This window comes from Momordica charantia (genome assembly GCF_013281855.1).
Source record: "Momordica charantia cultivar OHB3-1 chromosome 8 unlocalized genomic scaffold, Mcharantia_2.0 BLBB01000008.1, whole genome shotgun sequence".
Classification (NCBI taxonomy): domain Eukaryota; kingdom Viridiplantae; phylum Streptophyta; class Magnoliopsida; order Cucurbitales; family Cucurbitaceae; genus Momordica; species Momordica charantia.
The window spans coordinates 25,395,620-25,414,573 of NW_028275166.1; the positions used below are offsets into that span (position 1 = coordinate 25,395,620).

The following is an 18,954-nucleotide window of genomic DNA, read 5'->3' on the forward strand; positions in this document are numbered from 1 at the left end:
ATTCTCTCCATCTCTTTAAAGAGGAACGACTCTACATCTTCTATTTAATAGGGAAGAGAATTGAGAAAATAAATCAAGTAAATCTTAATTTATGACTTAAAAGGTAAGATCCCACAAATCTATTCTCAATTATAGATTCGAATATACTTCTACTTATTTCAGTTTAATTCTTGAATTGACATGAAAATTGATCCATTTTTAAAGTTTTGATTTTTAATTGGTTGAATCCACCTGAATCAATAAAGTTTAAATGTTCCAACTAAATCCCAAAATCAGAAAAAGGGAGGAAAAAAACCTCAAAATTAGTTCATTTTCAAATGGATAAAAATTAAAATATTCCCCATGTCAAAACTTATAAGAATTATCTACAATCATCTCATACATACTGCAACGTACACAAACATAAAAAAAATGTAAATGTAATTAAAAACAGTTGATTTGTAGCTATGAATTTAATCTCTATAGTTTGAGGTTAATTTGAATCGGTTCCTATCTAGTAAAATATTCAATTTGATTTCTATAACATGCTCAAATTTTACCCATTATCCCTAAACCATTTTTTTTTTTTGAGACATCCCTAGACCAATTTTGACCATATGAAAATCTACTCATTCTCTTATTTTTTACATAACCATAAACCCAATCTAATCAATGAAGTAGAAAACATCAACTCATTTTGATATAAATAAAAAATGTGACACGTATTTAATAGAGTAAGAACAAACCGCGGAAAAAGGAAAAAATCAGAACCGTCGATTGTTTGTTGTAATCAACATCCATGGACAATCCGAGAGCACTTGTTCTTAATCCACCGTAGTCCCTTCCGCAGCGAATCTTTCACCTTCCCTTCAACCGTATAAACTTTATACTTGGCAATCCTCTTCCTCCGCTTCGCCTCCGGGTCGCCCAACCCCCAAGGCTTCGCCGCCGCAGACCCGCCCCGGTTCTCCCGGGCGACCCGGTCCACACCCGCCGGCAGACTCGGGGACCCGGCCCGCGCCGCGTAGATCTGGGCGTTCCCTTTGCCGCTCACGACCTCGATCCTCCGGCCGCCGCCGTGAGAGACCCGACCCGATTCGAACCCGGACATCGAAAATGGGACTGCGGGAGAGGGAGGGGAAGAGGAGAGGATTTTATTTGAGGAGAGTGAGAGGGGTAAAATTGGAAATGGGGAAAGGGAATATTCAATGGTGGTCTCTGAACTCAAGAGTACTGAGGAACCATTAAAAAATGGAGCTTAGCTGGAAACATTACAACGTCGGTTTTCCCGATCCATTTGTCGGAGGGAACTCTCTGTCTCCGTTTTTTTTTTTTTATAATTCCATTATTTTAAGGTTTTTTTTCCCCTTTCTTTTTCTGTACGTCGTTTTGGTTTTATTTTAATATTTTTCTTTTTCTTCTTTTTTGGAAATTGCTTAACGGGGAAGAAGGCGGGTTCCGGCAGAGATGTGGCTCTTCCCCCAACCAAGGAAAGGCTCGAGCCCCCGTTCATCGGGGCTTTGGTTGTCGGCTCCCCTATCATCAGGTCACCAACTTCCTTGATCTTCTGACACTGGACATGTTATCGTGATGCATTGGCTACGAAGATTGTCGGAGTCTAAATTTATGGATGGATTCAGTCAACCAGAGTCCCTCAAACTCAATCAATATCAACAATATGTTCGTGACCGGTTAGGTTTGGTTTATTTTGTCAGAAAAGAAAGTAGGTTTCGGGAGTTCATTGATTAGTAAACCTGCAGTGCTGGTAAAGTCGGGACCATGTGGAGAAAAAGGGGTATGTGTTGCAAGCCCGCAAAGCTCGGCTCCAATGAAAGTTGGCTCCACGGATGAGTTAAAATTTTCGCAAGTAGGAGACCTACAAAAGAGAAAACATTTAACGCTCAAGTTAGTGAATGGTCGAAATATATCCAAGAAAAAATATAGTTTTGGGTACCTAAGAATGACACCAAATGTTTCTATTTATAGACGAAGCCTCCAACAGAGCGTTCGACAAGCCTCCAACAAAGCGTCCGACAAGCCTCCAACGATTCTTTAAGGTTTCGGGAATCACGACCTGTTATCGTGGAAGGTGTCAGAAATTATTTCTTAAAGGAGTGTCTTTTGGTCGGCACGACTAGTAACCAAACTACCGAAGTAGATGATAGTAGCTCCACCCGGCTTGTCCCAAGCGACCGAGGTGATAATATTCCACATGATACCTCCTTATGTTTAGTAATCATGATCATTATTAGAGGTTCCCATCGGTGAGTAATATTTTTCGAGTTTTTTAATTTGTTTCGACGATTGAAAATTTTCAATCCATATTCATCGAAACAAATTAAAAAACTCAGAACACAATTATTTTAGGTTAATTTTAATATTTACCTAGGTAAATATTAAAATTAACCTAAAATGATGAATTTCAACAAATCACAAATTACCACATAATAATTTCAAAATTATATGTCTAGATAATGTAACTTGTTATTTTTGAGCATTTGAATTTGACCAATCAAATTATGTTATAACCATAAGATGATATAAATTGGTCTAATAAAATTAAGTCACATGTGACATAAATTGACCCAATTAAAATTCACCGTGTCTAGATAAGCTCTCCCAATTGGATTGTGGTACGTGTGAAAATGGACTTAAAATCAGCTGATCAGGTCCATGAAAGATCTTATAAACATGGGGTTAATTCATGAGATAATATTTTGGATAAACTATTTTGCAAACTTATTTTCATAATGGTCTAATGTTTACAAATTTTACAATTTCTGGATTTAAAACTTTTTTCAAATGTCAAATTTGCCCTTATTTATGACATTTATATTTATTGTAATTTGTCTTTTATTTAAATGTAAAAGATTAATATTCCAAATTTTATTTTGTAAACATTAAATTATTGTGGGACCTAAATCAATCATTTTCATAATTCCTTAATTTATTCCTTAATATATTCTACTAAAAGAATGAAATTTATTACAAAATATTCCATTACTATCATGATTCCTAAAGTTACTATTTTAGGTGACATTTATTACAAATATTTTTTCATTTTATTATATTTTTTTGACCAAATTTCAATAATATAATCATTATAACATACACTTATATAGAAATATATATATATATATATAGATATAAACTATATAAGTTATATGGAAATAAACCATAAATTTTATACAATTCAATCTTTTTATGTAATTATAGTCTCTAAATAACCTATCAATATACTAATCTCTTCATTCATCATCTAATTCATCACCCAGAAATCAAAATCTTTCATCCTTCATATGATCAAAATTTTGAAAAAGATCAAAATCCTCCATCCTTGGTCATCGATCATCATCAAGCCGCCAAGAGGCCGATCAAGATTATTGGTAGGTCGCGCCAATCAAAGTCGTCGACAAGTTGTCAAGAGACCGATCAAGATCATCAACAAATCCTGTCAAGAGACCGATCAAGATCGACAAGTCCCGTCAAAAGGTCGATCAAGATCGACAAGTCATTTCTCCAGAAAATTCGTGTGAACAGATATAAATTTCACGAATGTGTTAAGTCACTTGAAGTGAAGCAAAAAAAATTTTAAATTTCTGCTTAATTAGGAATGAATTTTGATATTCTTTTATCTTAAATTATCAAAATTTTCGTCCAAATTTATGTGAACCATGCGTGTGTTTGGTTTGCTTAAAGTATTTATGGAAAGCTAATTAAAAGTGTCTTTTAACAAATTTTAGGGTTCACTACAACTTTTAAGAGTCCTTTTAACTAATTAAAAATACTTTTCAAACTATATATATATATAAAGATACTTAAAATGCTTTTAGACAAACCATTTAATTTGTTTTCTGTTTAGAAAGTAAGTAGTTAGAGCCCATTAGATACCTATTTATGTTTTTTATTTTTTATTTTTGGTTTTTAGTTTTCTGTTTTTTCTTTCTAAACTATATATGCTAATAACTATTTTTGTTTTTGAGTGAGGTCCTTTTCTATTTTTGTGCTCGTGAAAAATTTTAGTCCCGTCCCCACCTTTTTCTTCGGTCCGAGAATTGAGATCCAGGTTAAAGAATCTTTATTTGAGGACGGAGATATTCGTGGGAGAAATTACCGATTTTATAATTAATTTTTAATTTTTTTAGAATTTTAAAAATAAAAAGTGTAATGAATATATATTAATTCTTTGTAGAATTATTATTTACTGGTATAAATAATTAGTTTTAAAAAAATATTTAATATTTTATTCACAATTTAGTAAATATATCAATAAAATATATATTAATTATTAAAAAAATAGAATTGGAGATCCTTGTAGGAAATTTTGTCAACATGAAAATACAAGTTTAGAGAAATGTAAATAAACTTTTGAAAGAGAAATTTTGGAATGGTAAAGAAAAAAATTTAGAAAAAATAATTAGTGGAAAAAAAGTTAAAAAGACATAAAGAAGAATTTAGAGGGGAAAAGTAAAGTTGAGAGGAAAAGTAAAGTTGAGAGGAAAAGATACATCAAAGAAAAAAATAAATTAGAAAGAAAAATAAAAATTATAGTAAGAAAAAAAAACTAGAGATAAAAATAATATTTGAAATATACTTGTTAGATAAAGTAAACAAATACAAAGATAAATAAAAATTATAGTGAAAGAAATTCAACGAGAAAAGAAATATAATTTTTTGAGAAAAAAATAAATTAGGAAGAGAAATGAAAGTTATAAAACATGAAATTTTGGAAAGAAAATTTCGGTAAAATATTAAATTTTTAGAAAGAGAAATGAGAGTGATCTGTTTAAAAATAAAAATACATATAGATGAAAATTTTTTAGAGATAGAAATAATGATAAATATTTAAAATATAAAAATTTTAGAGAGAGAAATAAATTTTTAGAGAGATATTTATGAGAAAAAAAAATTTGGATTGAAAAAGAAATTTGCCAGTGATAAATATATCAAAGAAAAAAAATTGAGTATCAGAAAGAAAAAATAAAAATCTGAAAGACATAATCTATTTTTAAAAACTACTATTTTTTTAATTATTTATACAGATTTAAAAATGATTTAAAAAAAACAGAAAATTGATGTTTTTTAAAAACTAAAAAATAAAAAAAAAATAGTTACCAACGGACCTTTAAAAAAGTTTTTCAAAAGTGATCACATACTCTCAAAGTATAATGTATGTAATGTTATCGTTACTATAAGAATTTTCAAATTTGACAAGAATCGTCGCCAAATATCAAAAAATCGTTGGAAAATATTTTGGCGATCAATTGGTATTTATTATTGTTTGGGGGTAAAAATACCTTGGACACGTCGATGACGCTTATTGGTGCTTAGGAATTAAAGTTTCCCAGCTCCACCTCGAACCTGTCGAAGAGGTTGGGTTCGTCCATGGGGAAAAGGTTAAGTGTACATGCCGAAGTTCGATCTAATGGAGGTCCGACCTACTCGGAACCTGACAGGTCCAATATGAGAAAAAACATGTAACCGCCGGTCGTGAGTACTGTCGGATCCCCCACCTATAAATAGAGGGCCTCATTTCACGCTCAGGTATGGAATCTCACCTCGAACTAAATACGGAATCCGAGTTATACTAACTTGAGCGTCGGAGTGTTTACTCTCTTGTGTAGGTCCACTCTTGTGTTCAGGTCGAACCGGAGACCGGGTTCGAGCTTGGTTCGTGAAGTATCGTTGTGCAGACCTTTGCATAAACATTTGGCGCCGTTTGTGGGAAAGGACGATCTGAGTCATCCCGATTCAAAAGCGTGAACAAAAATGGTTCAGCCAGCAAATTCAACTAACACGGCCGACCGAAGAGCTCTAGCGGCTAATGATGGCCACCAGAAGGAGGTCGGGGCAGAGGTGGTAGAGGGGCAGATTCATAAAGGCCACGCATCACCACGCCCGTTCTGCCACTGGCACATCCAAAGCCATCCAAGGCCAATCGCGGCCGAGGTGGGGCTTCGAAGAGAACCACTCGAAGACCAGCCTCAACTCCAACAAGGGAGAATTTTGATGCACTCTAGAAAGAAATGGAGGCAATGCGCACTCAGATGCGCACCATGGAAGAGATGTACAACGAGATGGTGCAAGCTGCGGGCGCTGGGTCTCGGTCTGAAAATCGGGTGGCACGCGATGACATGCGTGAGCAAAAGGGTCATCACCTCGGTCCAGTCGAGGAAGAGCACCCTGAAGGAGGTGAGGACGAAGAGTACACTCACTAGAGGGGTGATCTCCGCGAGCATCTCAAAAGAAACAGAAGCTCGTCCCTCCGAAAGGGACAATCTCCGTCCTGCTCACACAGGAACTCCAACCAGCAGGCAGAATCCTCCTACAATCCAATAACTCCCGAGGGGGTGATCACAAGGGAGAAGTTCGACCAGCTAAAGAGCAAGTTTGATGCTCAGGTTGAGGCCTTGAAGGCTAAGTGCGAGAAAAAAGAAAGTCCGTTTGATGATGACGACCTGGGAGAATCGCCATTTACCTCGGACATCCTAAAGGCTCCGATCCCTCCAAAATTCAAGACTCCCACCATAAAGCCTTATGACGGGTCTAAGGACCCAAAAGACTATGTTGAGGTCTTCGAGGGCCTCATGGACTTTCAAGCGGCAACAGACGCAATCAAGTGCCGCGCCTTCCAGATCGCACTTACCGGCAGCGCGCGCCTGTGTTACCGAAGATTGCCGGCCAGGTTGATCTCGACCTACTCCCAGCTGAGGAAAGAGTTCATCACTCAATTCTCTTCTCGGCACTATGATAGAAAGACAGCAACTCACCTCGCCACCATCAGACAGAAGGAAGGTGAGACGCTGTGAGAATATGTCACAAGGTTCCAGGAGGAGCAGCTGAAGGTCGCACACTGCTCCGATGACTCGGCCATGTGCTACTTCCTCACCGACCTGGCCGATGAGACCCTCACCGTGAAACTCGGAGATGAGGCTCCAGCCACCTTCGCCGAAGTATTACAGAAGGCGAAGAAAGTCATTGATGGACAAGAGCTCCTCCAAACCAAAACTGGCCGACCCGAAAAAAAGATCGACCAAGGAAAAACTGGCAAAGATAAAGGAAAGGCTGATTCCAAGTCCAAAGACAAGAGACCATCCTCCTCTAGCAGCCGAGCTGATTATCGAAGGTCGGATAGCAGTCACAATCGAAGCCGACCTTATGAGCGTTATACTCCAACCAACATCCTCATCTCTGAAATACTTACAAATATCGAGGAAAGTGGAATGGAAAAACTCCTCAAACAACCTGAGAAGCTCCGATGAGACCCAGAAAAGCGCAATAAAGATAACTATTGTCGTTTTCATCGTGATCACGGCAATAATACATCAAATTGCTGGGAATTGAAGCGCCAAATTGAAGACCTCATTCAAGATGGCTACTTCAAAAAATTTGTTGGAAAACCGAGGGCCAACTCGGTCGAAAAGAAAGAAGAGAGGAAGCGTTCAAGGACGCCACCTCAACGAGATGACCGACCTGCGATCATCAACACTATTTTCGGGGGCCCTAGTGGGGGCCAATCTGAAAATAAAAGGAAAGAGCTGGCTCGCGAGGCCAGGCGCGAGGTATGCATCATCAGGGAGCAGAAGCCAACTTGCTCCATTAGCTTCGGCGATGCCGATCTGGAGGGGGTACATTTGCCTAATAATGATGCACTTGTGATCGCCCCCTTATCGATCATGTCCTGGTCAGAAGAGTGCTGGTAGATGGAGACGCGTCTGCTAACATCTTGTCCCTTCCGACATATCTAGCCTTGGGATGGACCAGATCACAGCTGAAGAAGAGTCCAACACCCTTGGTTGGATTCTCTGGAGAATCGGTCTCTCTAGAAGGGTGTATCGACTTGCCGGTTACAATTGGGCAGGATGATACACAGGTAACCCAGATGGCCGAGTTCGTTGTAATCGACGGAAGGTCGGCCTACAAAGCCATCTTCGGGAGACCCATCATCCATTCGTTTCGAGCCGTCCCCTCAACACTTCATCAAGTTTTGAAGTACTCAACTTCTAATGGAGTGGGCACGGTCTGAGGAGAGCAGAGAACTTCAAGGGAGTGCTACGCCTCCGTGCTCAAGGGATCGTCAGTATGCGCCCTAGAGGAACAAGCTAGCTGGGACGAGTTGCCAAAGCCTGAGGCCGACCTACTGAAATCAGGTAAGAGGGAATTCTCAGCACCAACAGAGGAGCTCGAGCTTGTTCCTTTGCTTAGCCCTAAGAGACAAGTAAGCATAGGAACCAAGCTGGGGCCACTGCCAGGGAGGAAATGATCAACTTCAAGACCAACTCGGACGTCTTTGCATGGTCTCACGAGGACATGCCCGACATCGACCCAAAGATCATGGTGCATCGCCTCAACATAGACTCATCATTCCGACCTGTAAACCAGAAGAGAAGACCTGTAAATAAGGAGATGAGTGATGTAATTGTTGAGGAAGTAAACAAACTTTTAAAAGCTGAATATATAAGAGAAATTATGTATCCCGAGTGGCTCTCTAATGTTATATTAGTTATAAAATCCAACGGGAAGTGGAGAATGTGTGTGGATTTTACAAACTTAAACAAGGCATGCCCAAAAGATTGCTTCCCACTGCCAAGGATCGACCAGCTCGTGGACGCAACGGCCGGGCACGAGCTGCTCACCTTCATGGATGCCTACTCTAGATACAACCAAATCAAGATGCATGTCCCAGATCAAGATCATACCGCATTCATAACAAACCAAGGTCTGTACTACTACAAGGTTATGCCCTTCGGCCTAAAGAATGCAGGGGCGACCTACCAAAGAATGGTGAACAAAATGTTCGTCAAGCAGATCGACCAGAATATGGAAGTGTATGTGGACGATATGCTTGTCAAGAGCAAGCAGTCAAAGTCGCATCTTTCCGATCTGGCCGAAGCATTTGAAGTTCTCCGGAAGTATAAAATGAAGCTCAATCCAGCCAAGTGTGCCTTTGGAGTCTCCTCGGGGAAGTTCCTTCGTTTTATGGTAAACTACCGAGGGATCGAAGCTAACCCAGAAAAGATAAAGGTCGTGCTCAAGATGGAAGCACCCAAAACTTCGAAACAGCTTCAATGCCTCAATGGAAGGGTTGCAGCTCTTAATAGATTTGTCTCGAGGTCAACAGACAAGTGCCTTCCTTTCTTCAAAGTCCTAAGAAAGAAGGGACCGTTCGAATGGACGGCAGAGTGCGAACAAGCACTGGAGCAGTTGAAGAACTATCTTTGCTCGACACCTCTGCTCGCCAAGCCATTGCCAGGAGACAAGCTTCACTTGTACCTAGCGGTGTCTGACAGCACCGTCAGCTCGGCCCTAATCAAATAGGAAGGGGTGCGCCAAAGTCCCATTTATTACACCAGTAAGGCCATGACCGAGGCTGAGACCAGATATCCCCAAATGGAGAAGCTGGCTCTCGCCTTAGTCACCTCGGCCCGAAGGCTCAAGCCGTACTTCCAAGTGCACATTGTCGTGGTACTTACCAACTTGCCCTTGAAGAGCATCTTCCATAAGCCAGAAACATCAGGGCGCCTGATGAAGTGGGCAATGGAGTTGAGTGAATACGACATCCAGTTCGAACCCCGAATTGCACTGAAAGGGCAAGCAGTGGCCGATTTCATCGCGGAGCTCACCCCATCGCCTCAATCGGCCGAGGCCGATCTTCCGTGGACAATCTACGTTGACGGATCTTCCAATGAGAAAGGGTGCGGAGTAGGAATCCTCTTGCTCACACCAGGTGGCGAGTGATTTGAGTACGTTATGCGGTTCAATTTCCAGACTTCAAACAATGAGGCCGAGTATGAAGCGCTTTTAGCAGGCTTGCACGTTGCCAAAGGATTGGGGGCCGTCCACATCAGGGTCTTTAGTGACTCCCAGTTGGTCGTAAACCAGATTAGGGAGGAGTATCAAGCAAAGACTCCCGGATGGCAAAATATTTAATCAAAGTCAGATCGCACCTTGCCCAGTTCAAGACTTACGAGGTAAATCAAGTGCCGAGGTTAGCAAATTCCAATGCAGACGCCTTAGCCAAATTGGCATCAGCATTTGAGACCGGCCAGGTCGGTCCCAGTCGAGATCTTGGACAATCCTTCAATCTTGGACTCAGACGTGATGGAGATTGACACTCCATCATCCTCATGGATGGATCCAATCGTGGAGTTCATCAAAGGAACCCCGCAGCCAGATTCGAAGGAGCAAAAGAAGATGGCGTGGAAAGCAGCTCAGTTCATACTCTGAGAAGGAGCGTTGTACCAACGTGGCTTCTCCCTGCCTCTGCTTAAGTGTGTAACTCCCGAAGAATGCCTTTACATCCTTAGGGAAATCCATGAAGGAGTGTGTGGGAACCACTCTAGCGCCAGGTCGTTGTCGGCCAAGGTGATTCGACAAGGGTACTATTGGCCTACTGTCGAGCGGGACGCAAAGCAATTTGTGAAAACATGCGACAACTGCCAGCGCTTCACAAATATCATCCGTCAGCCTCCCGAATTGCTCACCCCCGTCTCGGCCCCATGGCCATTCGCACAATGGGGAGTAGATATCATAGGTCCTTTTTCCTATTGGCAAAAGGCAAACCAAGTTCGCCGTTGTCGCTGTGGACTACTTCACCAAGTGGGCCGCGACCGAGACGTTCTCTCACATCACGGAGACCAGAGTCACATCGTTCATATGGACAAACATTGTATGCCGTTTCGGTATACCAAACGCTATCGTGACAGACAACGGAAAACAGTTCGACAATGCAAAGTTCAAGGACTTCTGCAGAAAGTTGGGCATAAATCATCTCAGTTCGTCCCCTGCACATCCGAAAGCAAATGGGAAGGTTGAGGCGATAAACAAAATTATAAAACGAGGACTTAAACTGAGACTGGACTCCAGAAAGGGAAGATGGGTTGAGGAGCTACCCGAAGTATTATGGTCATATCGGACCACCCCTACAGAGTCAACTGGTGAAACTCCGTTCTCACTAGCCTTTGGCTCTGAAGCTGTTGTACAAGTTGAAATCGGCATACCAACAGACAGAGTAGAGCAGTACGAGCCAACAAAGAACGAGGAAGAGCTACTCCTTGACCTTGATTTATTAGAAGAAAAAAGGGAAATGGCTCAGTTATGCTTAGCAGAGTATCAGAACAGAATGGTCAGACATTACAACACCAGAGTTCGACCTCGAAGCTTTCAGGTTGAAAATTTGGTCTTAAGGAAGATTCAGAGTCATGTGGGCACCCTTGACCCAAGTTGGGAGGGACCGTTCGAAGTTAAAGGCATAGTCCGACCTAGAACGTACATGTTGGCCGATCTGGAAGGAAATGTGCTTGCGCATCCATGGAACGAGGAGCACTTAAAGCGCTATTACCCTTGAAATGTCAAAATGGTCCTAAAATGGACTTGTAAAAATTTTCAAGGGGAGGAATTGAATTGTTAGTAAACAGTTATTTATTTTCATGACTCCGAGTTCGATCAGAAATTAAATGAGGGCCACGGACTTCCATAAGACTTATGGTTTATAAGTGTGAAAATTGATTAAATTCAATCCTCAAAACCCACGGGCTCGAGGTGCGATGTCAAAATCAATTGTGAATCAAAATTCAATCCTTTGAACGTCTAAGTTAAAGGTGCGATGTGAAAAATTCGAAATTGATTAATAATCTTTTGAACTTCTGAGTTCGAGGAGAAATATAAAGGACCAGAGAGAGAAACTCTCAAATTCAAACCTCAAGTAAAAGGTACGATGTGAAAAGAGTTCATCCCACACTCAATCCTTTAAACACACGAGTTAGAGGTGCGAGGTAAAATTATTCATATAATAGTTCAGAGTTGCAAAAGCAAGTTCAAAGCTTAGGGAAAAAATAATGGAAGAAAGAGACAGAGCTAGATGCACAGAAGTAAAAGGAATGAAGAATTCATTGATTGAAGGACAGAGCCAAGGCTTATAGACCTTGCAGCTCTGCCCTGCGACTTACAAAAAAATAATAAAAGAAAGTACAACAAAATCAACAAGAAATCTCAACTGCTCCCGAGGTGAGAGATAGCTCGCCCTGAGAACCCAGAAGGTTGACCTCCTGAGATCCGCCCTGCTGTAAAGGAACTTCCTCTTGGGTAGTGCCGACCTCGTTAGGCTCCTGACTAGGGGCGTCGTCTTCTTCCAGGTCGGAGTAGTCAGAGTCTATATCTCTGACGTACTTTTCTACCAGGGAGGCAGGACCTGGAGTGCCGTTAGGCCCAGAAGCCCATTTCTCAGCATACCTCTTCTTCAGATCGCCGAGGTCGAGCTAAAAGTGGAGCATGTCAGCAGCAATGCCTTTCATCAGAAATTTGAAGCCTGCATCGCTGAAATCCTTGGCAAACCCATCGAAGTCTGGGTGTTGCCTGAAGGCTGCTTCTAGAAGAGCTCCGTTGGCAAGGCGTTCCTTCTCCGCCTTGAGCTCAGCAGTGAGACGCTCAATAGCAGCGTCCTTCGCCTCAAGGGCCTGGAGCATGTCGTCCTTCTCCTTAAGGAGTTGGAACTTCTCCTTCTCCAACCCTTTAGTGATGGCGTGGGCAGCTCGGAGGTGGGTCTTATGCCTCTCATCCTCCCTCTTCAGCAGCTCGGCCTTGGCTTCCACCTCGGCCCTCAAAATGTCCACCTCGCTCCAGGCCTCCAGCAGCTCGCCCTTGAGCGTAGTGGCAGCCTCTAAGGCAGCAAAGGAGTTATCACTCTCCTTCGCCGCCAAGGCCTCCCTTCCATCCAGCTCGGCCTTGATCATGATTGCGGAATGGATGGAGGCAGTGAACGCCTGCAGAGCACAAAAGGCAAATACAGGTTAGACCAAGCCACAAGTTGATAAAATAAAACAAAGTTTAGGAGTAGATCTTACCTCGACAGCATGGTCAATTGTCCGTTGCAGCACGGACCCTGGATCACTCACAAACTTGGATGCTCTTCTGAGACAGCGATCCAAGCATGCAACCGAGATGCGAGACACCTGGTCCTTCACCCCGGACCTTGATGGTTCCATTCTGAACCGCATCTTCACGTCGGACGTCCACCCCATCCGAGCTTCAAGGTCGTCCACCAGGTCGGCATGGCTTGAGGGTAGGGAGCCACGAGGTCCAGCCTCTAGGGAGGAGGTGACTTTCTTCGTCTTCTTCCTCCTCTTCAAAGGAGACTCTTCCCTCACTTCACGCAGAGGTGACATGTCCATCGTCTCGGACTCATCCCTTGAGCGCTTTCCCCTGGAGTGCTCCCAGTAGAGTCCAACTAGATCACCGGAGTTGGAACTTCTGAAGATGGCCCAGCCTTGTCTTGAACCACAGGCTGAGCCACGGCTGGAGACGTTGGCTCCGTGCTTTGAACAGCCTTGAGGGCGTGAGCACGACCCTTGGATTTGCGCTTCACGCTGCTCGTGAATCCACACACCATTGCTGCAAATCGAGCAAGGCAAAAAGTCAGAAGTGCCAAAGTACAAAATTGAGACAAGGCAAAGCTCGACCTACCAAGTTCGGAGTTTGGCCTTGAAGCTTCAATCGGGTGCACCAGGGGTTGTAGTCTAACAACCCAGATTCCAGAAGCAGTTTGTCGGTCACCAAAGTTCCGATCTCCGACCCCTTGGGAAGCGATCCTTGTAATACTTGAGGGTGTCGAAAGAGGCTTGTGTGAGTTCGGGAATCGGTTTGATCGACACTGCACAAGACAGAAAAGATTCAAGTTAGACATAAAAAAGTTAGAATAGAAAGATTTAAAGATGTAAACATAGCAACCTCATACCTAGGTTCCCAAACCTAACAGGCACGTCATAGAAGGGACGACATGATTCGTCCTTTGCCAGCCATTCACCTGAGACAAAGAACCACTTCCCTACCCATCCTTTGATGGAGGTCGGCCCCTTGACTATACCACTCGCGCCTTTCCTCGCGCACATGTAATACTGACCTGGTTTTTTAGCTATCCTCTTAGTCTCAAAGCACCCAAGAAGCTGGTCAACATTTAGTAGCTCGGCCTCGTCCTCATCCTAAGCTCGCAACCAAAAAATAATGGCTAAGGCAAAAATGACACCTCATCCATTGGGGGCCACTTGAGCAGGAGCCAGACCAGTTCGATTTAGGAATTCCTGGGCAAAGGGGTGAAGAGGAAGTCTGAGGCCGTACTCAAACATTTTTAAGTAAAGAGTGACCCACCTCTCTGGAGGGTTGTCAGCTCTTTCCCCTTCCTCCGGAATCCTAAGGAGGATGTCCTTAGGAATTTTAAACCCCCTACGGAGGGGTCCGAATAATGCTCGGGCATTTTCGAAGGGTATTCCAAACCCTGGCCCGAGGTGAAAGTATCACTATCCTCTTCATCATCCGAAAACCTAAAGTTTTATATATCTTCCAGCTCGGACTCTAACCTAAGAGCTAGGGCCTCCCCAAAATCACTTAGTTTGGGGAGCGAACTACTTACAGTCCGACCTGCGCTGCCTAGGCTATCACTACTGGAAGGGGAAGACAAGAAAACTACCATATTTGAAAGAAAAATAAAAACAAGGAAAAGTGACTAACCTACGAAAGGGTTTGAGCTGGTTTCAGATCGAACTCCAGAAATTCAGGGAACGTAAGGTTTGACCTGAAGTCTCAGAACTATTTATAGCTAATCGAAAAATCCTCTGCGTCGTACACGTGTAATGAACGAGCGGCTAGGATCATCTCGAGATCCGTAACGACGGAACACTTGAGTATTCCGACAGCCTGACAGATTGAAACGTCTTTCTCAATGGTCATATTCTCTCTACGAATTAGAAGTCGCCACGTGTCCAAAATCAAGTCGGATGAACTTCTCTGCCAGGTCGAGATCGAACCTGACAGAGAGGGGCCAATGTTTGGGGGTAAAAATACCTTGGACACGTGGAGGACGCTTATTGGTGCTTAGGAATTAAAGTTTCCCAGCTCCACCTCGAACCTGCCGAAGAGGTTGGATTCGTCCATGGGGAAAAGGTTAAGTGTACATGCCGAAGTTCGATCTGATGGAGGTCCGACCTACTCGAAACCCGACAGGTCCGATATGGGAAAAAACATGTAACCGCCAATCGTGAGTACTGTCGGATCCCCCACCTATAAATAGAGGGCCCCATTTCACGCTCAGGTATGAAATCTCACCTCGAACTAAATACGGAATCTGACCTATAATGACTTGAGCGGCGGAGTGTTTACTCTCTTGTGCAGGTCCACTCTTGTGTTCAGGTCGAACCGGAGACCGGGTTCGAACTTGGTTCGTGAAGTATTGTTGTGCAAACCTTTGCGTAAACAATTATTATTATTCTATGTCAATTATTCAATAGATGAATAGCATGAGTGCATATATTGAAATTATATAGCTTACATTGGGGTGTGGTGGATATTAAAACTCAAATTACACCAAATTTGAAGGCCATTGCAACTTGTTTTCTTCCATATTGCACAATTCTTGCCCTAAAAAGACATTTGAGTCCTTTCTCTTCTCATCATCCATCTTCATCTCTTCATTATCCATGTTCTTACTATTCTATAATTAGTCTAAAATCTCTGTCCTTATTAGCAATAATTATATTTAGAATCTTGAAGGTGCTTCGACCAACTTATATAGCTTCATATATGTTACGTGGACTTGTTAATAAATGTAATGTTATAATGTCTAATGTATAATCCTTTATACTTTCTCTCGGGTGTAAACTTGATTAGAGGGTTGAAGAGCTTGTTCTCATATCAAGTAGATCGGTCTCTTCAGCTTCTAGCTTGTTGAAAAATCTTTTAGGTCTTCGACTTCAAACTTGTTGAAGATCTTTGAGGTCTTCGGTTTTAAGCTTGTTGAAAATCCTTGAGGTCTTCGACTTTAAACTTGTTGAAGATCTTTGAGGTCTTCGACTTATTAACTTGATGAACTCTTCTGCTTGTGACTTGACGAAGTTCTTGGCTTGCAGCTTGATGAAGCCTTTGACTTATAACTTGATGAAATTCTTCGATTTATAGCTTGATAAATTGGCTTTGAGCTTGTTGAAGACGGAAAGAATATTCAATTCTTGAAGTCTCGTAGTCTTCAAGTCTTTGTAGAATCTTCTTTATGAGTCTTTTGAATTTCCTTCGAAGTACTTGTAGAAGATTCTAAAATCTGTTGGCTCTAAATTCAACCTCTTGTGCAAGACTCAATGAGATGTGACCTCCTCTTTTTTATAGAGTCTTAACACATTTTGTATGAGCTTTCTTTTTAATGGGCTTATCCCCAAATAAATTGATCCAATTAGTTGATGTCATAGAGTTATTAGAAAGACACCTAACATAATTTGATTTGATAATTTAAAAATCAATTTAAGATATATGTAAATTTGTGATTAATTATAAATATAATTTTGAAATAATGACCTAACACCCAATAATTAACCAAAATTTATCATTTCACAATTATTTTACCTTTCTAAAGATTTGACAGGAAAAAGCACCCAGTCAAAGTAAGTGTCTCAAACAACTTGAACTTCTTGCCAAGAACGGTAATTTAATTCCAAAGGTATTAAATCATCTAGAAAGTAGATATTATTGCAGCCCTCCGAGTTATTTCTTAAAATATAAAACCTTTTCTAAATCCATATATTATTATTTATACAACATATATTATAATTGTTAAGTAAAATTAAACTCAATAAAAATCATAGTTTTTGTTTTCTTGAAACAGTAAAAATATTAAAACCACGAAAAAACAATTAATTTCAAATTAGTCACTATCTAATCAAAATCAATCAAACTCATAAAATCTTACAAAATTTCTAACAAAATCAAACTAGTCATTAAATATCCAATTTTATATTTTATCAAATCGAACAATTACATGTTATTAATCTCGATTCAAATAATTTAATCTTTCTTTTTTATAATTGTGTTTTATATTTCCACGCACTCTTCTATTTTATCCCTTATAATATAATATAGAACATTTAATGTGAATTAATGATCTAATTAAGATGGTAATCCGTGCATGGCACGTGCAATGTCCAGCTCAATTAAATTCAGACAGCGACTTTCGTGATATATAGGTGGGAAAATAGCTTCTTCCATTTAATGTCCTCTCATCCCCCACTACCTAACTCTATAATCTAAACTTTTTTTTTTCTTTTTTCCCATCAAAATTCAACTATTTATAATAGTTAATTGATATTATATTTATTGGTATTCAATGTATCAAAACTAATTACCTAACTTAATTTATTTCTACGTGTAAATATGACAAAATTTATGTTTAAAATTAAATGACTGATTTAAAACGTCTATAGTTTGATATTTTTGGCAATTGAATAATAAAAATCTAGAGTAAATTTCTTTTTTTTTTCTTTTCCTTTTTACCCCCTTTTGGCTTAGCGTCAATTTTAACATTAAATTAATTTCATTCAGTTAGAACTTTTGAATTTGAAAATGTTGTTTACCTGATCACTTGGTTGAATTTTCATTAAGAGAAAAAAAAAAATATAGCTTGTGGATGGATACTTCTTTAACTGAGTTTAATCCTTTTTTACTTTTTTACCTATTTGATTGGTTACTTTTATTTTTACTATTTCTTTTTTCAATATCCTGCTTATATTTTGTATTATTTATTGGGTCATCCAGAGTTTATTTCTTCAAACGTTGGTTAATTTGTGGATAGTTTTATAATTTGATTTTAAAACAAGGTTTGTATCAATTTCATTAAATAAAAAATTCAACGTTAAGATTGACATTTTTTAACCGAAAAACTTTTATTATGAAATTCTTTACTATTACAATTTAAATACTCTAGAGACAGTGTTTGTCTCGAAAATAATTGCATGGATGGAGGTGGAATTATCAATTTTTAAAATGGTAATAATTGTATTACCCATCGACTCGAGATATCGATTTTAGACAATTAAATAAGAGACATAATTTATTTTTTTATATATTATAATCCCCAAATATATTCAGCTGCGGAATCTCAATTCCCAACCCCACCCACTGGGTTGTCTTCGCCATCTTCAGAGTTCTAGAGAGAGAGAAAAAATGGAGGAAGATGGAGTTCTAGAGAGAGAGAAGTGGTACCAGGGGCTAATAAGAGGCCACTGGAAAACAAGAAACTACGAGAAGCTGAACCGGCCATCGAGAAGCAGGAGGCGCCGAGCCCGGGTGGAGCTCGGTTCGAACCGGAAGAGGGGCGGCCGGTTCTGGCGGATCAAGATCTCCCAAAATCTCCGGTTCTTCCGGTCCATACCTTCCCCCAAAAAACTCCTCCTCCGCCTCCGCGATGCCTACGTCAGAATGATGCTCGGATTCGCCAACTCCCGGGTCTTCTCCGCCGCCCCCGTCCCCGACGGCATTGCCGGCTTCGGACGCCGGCCGGTCAAGGAATACGACGACAAGATGATCCTCGAGATCTACAAATCGATGGTGGCGGCCCAGCGGCAGTTCGTGAACTGCACCGCCGCCGGAGGACCGGAGACGGAAACCGCTGTCTCCAGGTGAAAATTCTTGTTTTTTTTTTCAATTTGGTCCCGAATTGTTTAAAAAATTTTAATTTAATCCCTCGTTTTTTTAAAAAAAAAATTATACTATTTTTATCGATGAAGGTAAAACGTAAAATTGAGTGTATTAGTAAAAAATTATTAACTATTTAAAGAAGAAATTTAAAATATGCAACTTTTTAGAAATGTGGGGAAAGAATTAGAAATTTTTCTTTTTGCTGAATGTTTTGCATTTATGTTTAGCCTATTTTAACCTTTACCGGTAAAAATGAAAATGATTAAAAAATAAGGGACTGAATTTTCGATTTTTACCACGAAAGACTAAATTGAAAAATAAAAAACATATATTTAGTTTAGGGGATTTGGATTTAGACTCTTGTAATTAAACAAATTGCTTCTTATTTCTTATTTCTTTTAAATTTTATTTAATTTAGAAGAATGGCGATGTTGTTGTAATCTTGATTATCTTCTAAATGGGGAATAATGAGGATTCTTTTTTCTAATATTAAATAAAGTTTGATTAAGCTTGTTGTTAATTAAA

The 18,954-nt window shown here is 40.4% G+C and overlaps 2 protein-coding genes across 2 annotated transcripts; one reads left to right on the forward strand and one right to left on the reverse strand.

Moving 5' to 3' along the window:
* Window positions 1-657: 657 nt before the first annotated feature.
* LOC148209855 (DUF3511 domain protein, putative (DUF3511)) lies at window positions 658-2,189 on the reverse strand. Its single transcript, XM_088128076.1, has one exon. It carries the CDS (start codon window positions 1,088-1,090, stop codon window positions 770-772), a length of 321 nt encoding a protein of 106 aa, XP_087984202.1. The 5' UTR covers window positions 1,091-2,189; the 3' UTR covers window positions 658-769.
* A 15,671-nt stretch (window positions 2,190-17,860) lies between these two features.
* On the forward strand, window positions 17,861-18,954 carry LOC111022443 (uncharacterized). Its single transcript, XM_022299619.2, has one exon. The coding sequence runs from the start codon at window positions 17,956-17,958 to the stop codon at window positions 18,412-18,414; it is 459 nt and encodes a 152-aa protein (XP_022155311.1). The 5' UTR covers window positions 17,861-17,955; the 3' UTR covers window positions 18,415-18,954.